Below are 10,908 nucleotides of genomic sequence, written 5' to 3' on the forward strand. Positions count from 1 at the left end.
TTCATGTGCTGCAACTTCGGAGTCTGCCTGTTGGAACTGCTGAAGCATTCCTGCCTTAGAGTCTGTGCTGTGCAACAAGAGAAGACACTGCAGTAAGAAGCCCGTGCATTGCAACTAGAGAGTAGCCCCTGCTGCCAAAACTAGAGAAAGCCTGAGACCAGCAACAACAACCAGGAAAAGCCATAAATAAAGAAAAAAGAAATTGCCAAAGTAGTAGATCTTAAAAGTTCTCGTCCCACACACACAAAAATTGCAGTCAGAGTTTCTGAGTTCTGGAAGTATACTTCCTTACCTTTTCACAGGTCCAGGAAGTGTGTTCCTGGTAAAAAAAAACCATTGACAGAGGCGTGAACTGTAGAAGCCGCCTTTCACCTTCAGCCACCTCCAGTTCTGTCCTGCTCTTGGTGAGATCATTTGTCAGAATTCATGGCTGAATCTAACATTTTTAAAGTTTTCCCTGTTTTTTCCCCTAGGAATTGTGTAACTTCAGCTCTTACATTTTGGCCTTTGATATATTTTGAATGCTTTTTTGTATATGGTATTAGGTAGGACTCTAACTTCATTCTTGTACATGTGGCTATCCAGTTTTTACAACACTATTTGTTGAAGACTCTATTGAATAGTAATGGTCTTCTTGTCAGTAATTATTGGATCATATATTATGAGGGTCAGTCTTTATAATCTGAAGTCCATTTCACTGGAGTAGATATCTGTCTTTATGCTATTAGCATGCTGTTTTGATTCCTGTAACTTTTAATATGGTGTGAAATAAACCTTAGGTGCCTTTCATGAATCCCACATGGTCATGATATGTAATTCTGTTTATGTAGTTTTTGAATCAGTTTACTGATGCTTTGTGATTTTGCCTTTATGTTCATGAGAGATATTGGTGTATATATTTTTTTGCATCTTTTTGGTTTGGTATTAGAGTAACGTTGGCCTCACAGAATTAGTTAGGAAGCAGTCCTTCTGTTTCTGTCTTCTGAATGGAATTGTAGACAATTGTATATCTTCCTGAAATGTTTGTCATATTTCACCAGTTAACCAGTCTAGGCAAGTTGCATTCTGTTTTGGAAGATTACTCCTTATTGATTCAGTTACTTTAACAGATGTATACGTATTTAGATTGTGTATTGTTGTGTGGGTTTTGGTAGACTGTATCTTTCAAAAAACTGATCCATTTCATTTAGGTTATAACATTTATGGTCTTGGAGATGCCTGTATATTTCACTATACCATTTAATGTCCATTCCGTGTAGTGGTTTTTCCTCTTTCTTTAATTCTTTCTCTCTTTGTCTCTCTTTGTTTTCTTTTGGCTGTACCTCCAGGCATGTGAGATCTTTCTTTCCAAACCAGAGATCAAACTGTCCCCTGCAGTGAAAGTTACAAAGACTTTACCATTGAAATACTGGGGAAGTCCTCTTTTATTTTTGATATTAGTAATTTGTGTCCTGTCTTGTTTCTTTGTTTTTTTCTGTCTTGTTTTTGTGATTACCCTGATGAGAATATTTTTTATTTTATTGGTCATTTTAAGGAACCAGCTTACTTTGTCTTCATTATTTTTCTTTGTTGATTTCTTAAATGATATCTTTTCTTCCTCCTTTGGATTTAATTTTCTCTTTTTTCTAGTTTTCTAAGGTGATTGCTTTTAGATCTTAATTTTTTCTAATATATGCATTCAGTACTATAAATTGCTGTATAACCATTGCTTTCACTGCATGCACATATTTTGAGAAGTGTTTATTTCAAGATACTTAAAAATTTACCTTGCGATTTCTTGTTTGCTCCATGTTTTATTTGGGTTGTTTGATTTCTCAATATTCTGCAATTTTTCAGCTATCTTGCTGTTACTGGTTCTAGTGTGATTCCACCATGCTCTGAGAACAGACATTGTCTGATTTCTGTTGTTTCAAATTTGTTAAGGTGTTTTTTTCTGGCCCAGGATGTGCTCTGTTTTATAAATTTTCCATGTCAGCTTAAGACTACTCTGCTGTTAGATGGAGTAGACTTGTCTGTAGGTGTCCAGATACCCAGTTGACTATGCTGGGTCTTTATTGCTGTTCAGGCTTTTCTCTAGTTGCAGCAACTAGGGGCTACTTGCCAGTTACGGTACACAAACTTCCGGTTTGGTGGCTTTTTTTTTTTGAGCACAGGCTCTCAAGCATTTGGTCTTCAGTAGTTGCGGCTCCTGGGCTCTAGAGCACAGTCTCAGTAGTTGTGGCATGTGGACTTAGTTGCCCTGCCGCATGTGCGATCTTACTGGACCAAGGATTGAACCTGTTTGTCCTGCATTGGCAGGCTGATTCTTTACCACTGAGCAACCTGGGAAGCCTCTGGTTAGATGCTAATATAGTTACTAACATTTTTATTTTGAATTCTGTTAATCTCTCTATATCCTTTTACTTTAATGTTACATGCATGTTTTTATTTAAAGTGGGTTTTGTTGTTTTAGAATTTTATTTATTTAGATATGTTTTTAGCCCGTGCTGGGTCTTCATTGTGGTGCACAGGCTCTGGAGTGTGCAGAGTCATTAATTTTGGCCTGCAGGCTTCGTTGCTGTGGCATGTGGGTTCCTGACCATGGATTGAACCAGTGTCCCCTGTGTCGCACTTCAAACAGTGAAACACTGGAGCACCAGGGAAGTCCTATAGTGTGTTTCTCAGAGACAGCATATCACTGAATCCTGTTTCTGGATCCACCCTGATGATCTTTCTCTTAATTTGTACATTGAGACTATCGATGTTTAGTATATTGATATAGTTTGATAAATATCTAATGTATTTGTTATCATTGTATAAAATTATCCTTGTTCTTTGTTCCTGTGTTAGTCTACCATTCTTCCTTTTTGGGTATTTATAGAGCATTTTGTATGATTTTGTTTTCTCTCCTTTGTTAACTTAACCACCATTTGCTTCTCTTCATTTTTTATTTAGTTGTGCTAAAGTTTGTATTATGTTTTCAGAACTCATTTAAGACCACTTCTATATAACATTATAGATAGTTTGAGATATATACATATATATATATATATATATTTCCATCTTGTAATGTCTTAGTTCCTGACCAGGGATCAAACCTGGACCCCTGGTAGTGAAAGTGTGGTATCATAACTGCTGGCCCACCAGGGAATTCCTACATAATTAAAAAAATCGTAACTGAAGTTCCGTGGTTGCTTAGTTGAATAGAACCCCAGGCTTTCATTGCCATGGACCAGTTTGAACAAGGTATTATCTGTTAGATCTGAAAAGATATTTTTCTGAATGAGTCATGCAAATGGGAACCTTGTATGTTAAAAAGAAAAAGTTCAGTATCACAAATGGTCAGAAAATGCCAATCAAAGTGACAGTGAGATACCATGTCACACCTGTTCTAATGTCTGTTATGAAAAAGACAAGAAATGCTGCTGGGTAAGATGTGGAGAGAAGGAGCCCCTTGTGCACTCTTGGGAGGCATGTACATTGTCGCCACCACCATGGAGTAGGTCTTGGAGAATCCTTACATTAAATAAGGAACTACAGTATGATCTAGCAATCCCAACTCTGTGTATTTATCCAGAGGGAGTGAAATCATCATATCAAAAAGGTATCTGTACCCCATGTTTATTGTTGCATTTTTAACACTATCCAAGTGATAGAAACAAGCTGAGTGTTCATTGATGGATGAATAGATAACAAACAGGTGGAATATATGGAATATTATTCAGCCCTAAAAAAGAAGGCCATTTTGCCATTTGCAGCATGTGTGTTTGCTTTACTATTTCTTGAACGCCAGCTACCTGTTCCACCCAGATTTTCAGATATACAGGATATACGGTATACTTCTGCACAGGTCACCAGAGGATGTGGTCCTGGTAAAAGCCATTGACAGAGGAGTGAATTATACAGCATGCCTTTCACCTTGGGTCACATCCAGTCACGTGTCCTGTGCTTGGTGAGAGCAGCTGCTTCCTCAGTGTGACTCCAGCTTCATATCCTGAACATGATTCCATGGACTGCTTCTTTTATGTGCCAAACGTACAATTGTGATGGTGTCATTCACTCCAATAAAGTCAACCGGATCTTCACCATCACTTGTTTGTTTTCAGGTTCTTGGCGTGGAGTCCAGGATGAAGAGACACCATCTGAACAGAGCACATCTGCAAGAGTGTCACAGTTTCGCACTCCCAGGGCATGTTTGTCGCCTGAGAAGGCCCAACCTTGTAAGATGTGCATCCCAGTCTTGAGAGACATTTTGCACTTGGCTGAAGAGCAAGGAACAAACAGGGAGCAGAAAGTATACACATGTGCGGCCTGTGGGAAAGAGTTCTATTTTACTGCAAACATTCAACAGCACCAGAAGCAGCACGTTAGAGAGAATCCTTTCCTATGTAATACTGAGAGACCCTCATTCTTGAAGACCTGCACAGTTCACCCAGCAGGAAATTTCTCTACCTACTTGGAGATTGGGAATGACTTCATGGCCATCATGGGAGTTCAGCCACAGGCCACTAATACTGGAAAGAAACTGAACAACAGTAAGGAGTGTGAGGTTGTTTTTCACAGTGGAGAAAGTCATCACAGTTTGGGAGCAGGTAAGATAGTTTCCAGCCACACAGACATACTTGTAGAGGATGAGAGAGTCCTCATTAGTGAGGCATTTTGTGAGGTAAACAAATGTGAGAAAGCTGGCACCCAAAGAAGTAATCTTATTCAGCATGTGCAAGTTCACACTAGAGAAAAGGCTTACAAATGCAGCCAGTGTGAAAAATTTTTTGCCTATAAATCCAGTTGCCTTGCACATCAGAGAGTTCACACTGGAGAAAGGCCTTATGAGTGCCCTGAATGTGGGAAATCTCTTGCTAATAGGTCGACCCTCTCTTATCACCTGAGACTTCATACTGGAGAAAAGCCTTATAAGTGCAGTGAATGTGGGAAGTCTTTTCCCGCTCGGTCAAGCCTTTGTCATCATCAGAGAGTTCACACTGGAGAAAAGCCTTGTGAGTGCAGTGAATGTGGGAAATTGTTTAGCCGGAATGAGCATCTCAGAGACCATAAGAACATGCACTCTGGAGAAAAGCCTTTTGCGTGCAATAAATGTGAGAAATCTTTCACTAGTAGCTCCAGTCTTCGTCATCATCGGAGAGTTCACACTGAAGAAAGGTCTTATGACTGCAATAAATGTTGGAAATCTTTTACCAGTAGGTCCGGCCTTCGTTATCATCAGAGAGTTCACACTGGAGAAAGGCCTTATGAGTGCAGTGAATGTGCAAAATCATTCACAACTCAGTCAACCCTTTCTAATCATCAGAGAATTCACAGTGGAGAAAGACCTTTTAAGTGCAGTGCATGTGGCAAGTTTTTTAGCCAAAAGGTACATCTTAGTGCCCATATGAATGTTCACACTGGAGAAAAGCCTTATGAGTGCAATAAATGTGGGAAATCTTTTACAAGTAGATCAAAACTTTGTACTCATTGGAAAGTTCACATTGGAGAAAGGCCTTTTAAGTGCAGTGAATGTGGGAAATGTTTTACTAGTACTTCAAGCCTTCTTTGTCATCAGAGAGTACACAATGGAGAAAACCCATATGAGTGCAGTGAATGTGGAAAATCTTTTGTTGGTTCGAGTAGCCTCCGGTATCATCAGAGAGTTCACAATGGAGAAAAACCTTATGAATGCAGTGAATGTGGGAAAAATTTTACTGCTCGGTGGACGCTTCGTGATCATCAAAGAGTTCACACTGGAGAAAGGCCTTATAAGTGCAGTGAATGTGGAAAGTATTTTTCTAATAGCTCGAGCCTTCTTCGTCATCATAGAGTTCACACTGGAGAAAGACCTTATAAGTGCACTGAATGTGGCCGATCTTTTACTACTCAAACACATCTCTATGATCATCACAGAGTTCACACTGGAAAAGGCCTACGAGTGCAGTGAATGTGGGAAAACTGTTTAGCAAAAACAGTGCTTCATCCATTGGAAAGTTCATACTAGAGAAAAGCTTTGTGAGTGCCAGGAATATGTTAAATCTTTCACCCGAAGGTGCTGCATGATTAAATATCAGCGAGATCACACTGGAGAAATGGTTTTATGAATATTGCAAATATTTCTGGCAGTGATGCTGAAGAAGTTTGAGGTGGTAACAGTGGGCAGAACCTCTGGAGCAAATGGACCCTTTTTAGAGAGGAAAGTGAGGCACAGAGACACTGAATCACCTGTTTGTGATCTCCTTAGGACGGACAGGGATCTGGGATTTCATTCCAGGTTGCCTGGTATAGTTTTCAGTGAGTCTGCTCACCGTTCACCCCAGGTTTGGGAACTTGAAGAACATCTTGTCCATCCTTAACCCTTCTGCCACCCTGCCACACACACACACAGTGCACCACCCCATGAGCCCTGCTTATACCCCAGCCTCATGCTGATTGCACAGGATTATATTTTCTCTGGAATCAGCATTGATTACTTTTCTGTGGATGACTCCATTTATCTACCCATCTGAACCAATGCTGTGATTCAGTTTTTATCATTGTCTTCTGATAAGGAAGGGCTGTCCAGCTCTGAGAGGCGGGGGGACTTCCATAGGAGCTCACTACCGCCACATCTTTCATGAGAGTGGTTATACTGCACATGTCCACTGGCTTCTCTTCTTCCCCTCAGAGCAGGCACTCCATCCATCTATGTTCTGACCGTGAGTTAGGCACACCTGAAGCGTGCATTGACATCAGGGGCCCCAGCTTCATTTCTACCCTTGCACATACCCTACTAACACCATCCCGCTTTGGAAGTTCTCCAAGACAGCAGCAGTAAGCCAGGGCCTCTGGACTGCCTCGTTATTTCCCCAGGTTTGACACTGACTTCACCGCTATATGCAGTGATTGGTTTCCAGGGTCCTGTCCATCTTCTTTATATACCCACCTCAAGATGTCCCTGTTGCCCTGTTTTATGGTTGACCTGCTCACTGTTTTGGGCAGTGTGAGGTACATTGAAGGCCTGAGAATGTCCAGTGTGGCCCTCATATGGCATGGTCTCCAAGGCTGTTTTCCTTTACCCCTTTAACCATCACCTCTCTTCTCCCGCCCCTCCAGAGAAATGTAACTCATGATTATATGTAGGAACTTGCCCTCCCTCCCTGGGTGCACACTTGAACAACCTAGCTTAAAAGCTAACAGTGAAATCAGGGTTGACTTCACATGAAGACTAAAAGCTCTGTATAAAAAAATCATTATGATTTAATTGCATTTTTCCCAAGAATTTTTTTCTTGACTGTGCCACGTGCCTGTGGAATCCCCCTGTCCAGAAATCTAAAATGTACCCCGTGATGTGGATGTGTGGAATCCTCACCACTAGACTGCTGGCAAATTCCCTACTCTGGGTTCTTGATGATCAATTTTTGTTTTCCATATGTCTGTTTTTCACCTGTGTGTTCTGTTCGGTAAACTTTCTATTCACATATTTGCGCATCTTTGTCTTCTGAGATTTGGCCATTTTATCTTATTTGACAAGAAGGAAAGGAAAGAAACAACAAAGATATCTGTTAAATTTCACCAATAATATGAGTGATTTTTTTCCTGCATGGAATTCTAGTTCAGAATATTGGAAGTTTGTGTTCTCAATGTTTATACTATTTGTAATGTAATTGCTACATACATCATATATGTTTTTGATAAGTCTGCTTTATTAACATATGTTAACCTATTCTTAAGTGCAGACATTTAATTACACTGTAATTAAATCAAGCCCTGTTTCACAGTGTTTGCTAATTTCCCTGGTGTAAATGTTCACACAATTACCAATGTCAAATTGTGAACATAATATCACTGAAATGGAGTTGGGAAGCACTGCCAGTAGCCCACCATTGTATGGTTTTTTCCCCCTTACAGTCCCAGTAGCCACAAAATATTTTAGGAATGTAGCTAGTAAACCATAGTAAAATGATTATGGATAGTTTTTGCTAAATTGTTTTTTAAATAGTTTACTGAATGTATATTTGATTTAAGTTTTACATATTTAGAATGTACATTTAGACATACTTGTGTACATCCTTCAAACCAGTTTCCTTCTGCCATTTAAAGTTTATCTTCAACATTGTAATCACTGGTGCAAGAGTATATTCCAGTTTAGTAATGACTATTTTCATATATATGTACAAATGGAATGACTGTGTTGGGCCCTTCCTGTATCTTATATCATTTATCCTGTTAATACACATTTTTTTGTGTTTGTGTATGATGATTTACTTAGTCGTTTTTAAGTTTTATAATCCAGGTATCGTGTCTTTCAATTCATAACTTGTTAGAATGCATTTCTAAAATAAAAGAAGCCTTTTCATAACTTCAGTAACTAACAGAAGAAAGAATTCTAAATATCAGTGTATATCAGCACAATCTGGGATACAGTGTGACTGAGTTTGAATGCTTACACACCTTGATGCAGCCTGGATCTACTAACTCATGTGCCATAGCACAAAGGATGTGTGACAGAAGTGAGACCTTGTTGGGGAAGTACAGTGGGACGTGCTGACCCTGCACAGCAGATGTAGGTATGGAATTCACAAACACTCCAGGGAGATTTGGGGCCATGCATGTGATACAGATGCCCCACACATTGTGGTGTGTGGGCCACACACACTCACACAGTTCTTGTGGATCCTGTGTGATAAGGTGAGTGCAGACAGGCTTGGAAAGAACAAACTCTCCCACATCACTGCAATTTTGATGATGCACTGATGTTGTTTAGTTGAGGGACTGGGTCACAAGTGTGTTACAGGTGAAGATTCACAGCTGTGAGCAGCTTTGTTTCACAAGGACTTGGGGTTGGGTTTTACAGGCATTATGGGAAGTGTCATTCTTCAGCCCTTAGCATTTGGACTAAAGTTTGTCAAGGATGGGTCCCCAGAAGATGTTGGCACTTCCTGCTGGTTATTAATAATCATTTGGTGAGTTATGTTTTTCTACTGGGTAGGAGGGGCAATGGGGTGATGGGTGAGGGCGTTAGAAAGAAGAGCTTTGGAGAAAGGGAGAGAGCCACAGTGGTGACTCCTAGTCCTTCAGGCTCACTCATGACACTTGGGTTAGTCACCAGGAGAGTGAACACAGGCACATCTTGAATTAGGTTCTTGAGGAAGATGGGCAGGACCTTGAGAACAAATTACGGCATATGGCTGTGGCCAGTGTCAAATCTCCGGGGACACTGAAGACCTTGTGGGGCTAGCATGTTTGTTGCTGCTGTCCCTTTGAACAACTTCAGAAAAGGGAAGGTGTCTGCAACGAAATGCAAACTGGGTGCAGTGGAGCTGGAGTCCCTGGTGGAGATGTAGACAGCGGTGTGGCTGTGCCACAGCTCGTGGAGTCCATGCAGAGAAGTGCAGAAGAGAAGCAGCGCACCTGTGCAGTGTAGAGGACGCCCTCATTAGAGGCTGGCATCTGGGTGCCCTTGTGGAAACTCCTGAACCTGAGGGGCAAACCCCTCCCTCCACAAGTTGGAAGAACAATAAATTCTGAGCACAGGGCAGTTCAGGTAGATAAATGGGGTCATTCACATGACAGCCATCAGTATTTGTTCTCAGTGAAAAGAAAGCGGTGTCCATCAGCGTGGGGTTGTGGTATGACTAGGGCTCTTTGGGGGAGGGAGACAGGGTGTAAGGATGCCCAAGATGTTCTTTGAGTTCCCGAGTGAATTGGATAGGACAAGGAGTGCAGTGATTAGATTCTCTATGGCCCAAACCGAGTAACCTGAGATGGATTCCCAGATTCTCTTCTGTTGCTGGGGGATCACAAGTAGCAGACAGTCACTTGCTGTGCCTGTTCCACACTGGAAGTGGTCCCTTTTGTGCACGACTGACATTTGCCTCCTACTACCTTCCCACCTCACACTCCTCCAACCCCATTCCTCTCTGTGACCTTTCTGTCTCCTTCTCCATCTAAACACCCTCACGGACTCCCCTGGTGGTCCAGTGGTGGAGGCAAGCCTCCTTGACTGGTTGGAGACACGGTGGGATAGGTTGGAGGAGCCTGGACTCTGTTTAGTAGGAGTGAGCATGTTTCCTCCTGGCTGGGAGGCCATGCAGAATGAGTGCTTCAGCAGCTGCTGGTATCCGATGAGCAGGCTCACTAGACACCCCAGCCATAGAGAAGTGCTCTGGCTCCACAAATTCCATGACCCAGCATGTTGCTGCATCTGGGGCAGTCCCAACCCCAGCATGCCTGCAGAGACCACCCTGGCCCCGCCTCCTCCCTGTCCAGTGGTGCCACACCACAGCGGGGGTGAGGAGGCTGGCAAGGCTGATCAGCTCTGAGAGACCAGGTGGTCTAGTCTTAGGGGCAAGATAATATATGAATAATTGCGCATCCCAAAGACCAAAGAAAGGGGCCAGAGACGTCAATGGTTGAATGGTTTGGGGATCTTAACTCAGCCAAAGCAAGGTCCAGGAGAGACAGCCTGGTGGTCCAGACACAGCAAGCAGGATGTGGTAGCAGTCTGTGTTACTCCAGAGTAGATTACCGAATTTAGAGAGAATTGTGACACAATTGGTTCATGAGTTAATTAGAGAAACCAGCAAAAGAATATGCATTTCGCAGCCTCCTTGTTACACTGTCAATGTCAAGTTATGATCTAAAGATTAGAACTATCACAAACTGGGGCCATATCAAGAGGGTAGTCATTACTGATTAGGGCTTAGCATTGAGTGGGAAGGTCCTTCATGTGAGTAGGGACTAGTTGAATAAGACTGACTGGGCCAAGGGATATTCAGAGATCTGTTTGGGTGGCCTGATTATACATCAGTGTTTCTTTTTTTCTTCACATCAGGGAGAAAAAATGAGCAACAGGTTCCCCCACTTGCTCCCTAAGGGGTCCTGCCTGACATCTTTGGTTCCCTGACCAAAGCTAACAAAATGACTTTTCCCCTGGCTGCACAAAGGCGCTTAGTGGATCTT

General features: G+C 41.9%; 1 protein-coding gene across 3 annotated transcripts in view; it reads left to right on the forward strand.

Annotated features, from left to right (window-relative positions):
* The window catches only part of LOC110137822 (zinc finger protein 211-like), a 53,050-nt gene extending 44,745 nt beyond the window's left edge, over window positions 1–8,305 (forward strand). For all 3 annotated transcript variants that reach the window (XM_070450263.1, XM_070450264.1, XM_070450261.1), the window contains one exon: window positions 4,086–8,305. In XM_070450263.1, the coding sequence (XP_070306364.1) occupies window positions 4,086–5,911 (1,826 nt within the window). In that variant the 3' untranslated portion in view covers window positions 5,912–8,305. The remainder of the gene's footprint in view (window positions 1–4,085) is intronic.
* The last annotated feature ends 2,603 nt before the right edge of the window (window positions 8,306–10,908 follow it).

This window comes from Odocoileus virginianus, chromosome 20 (genome assembly GCF_023699985.2).
Source record: "Odocoileus virginianus isolate 20LAN1187 ecotype Illinois chromosome 20, Ovbor_1.2, whole genome shotgun sequence".
Classification (NCBI taxonomy): Eukaryota; Metazoa; Chordata; class Mammalia; order Artiodactyla; family Cervidae; genus Odocoileus; species Odocoileus virginianus.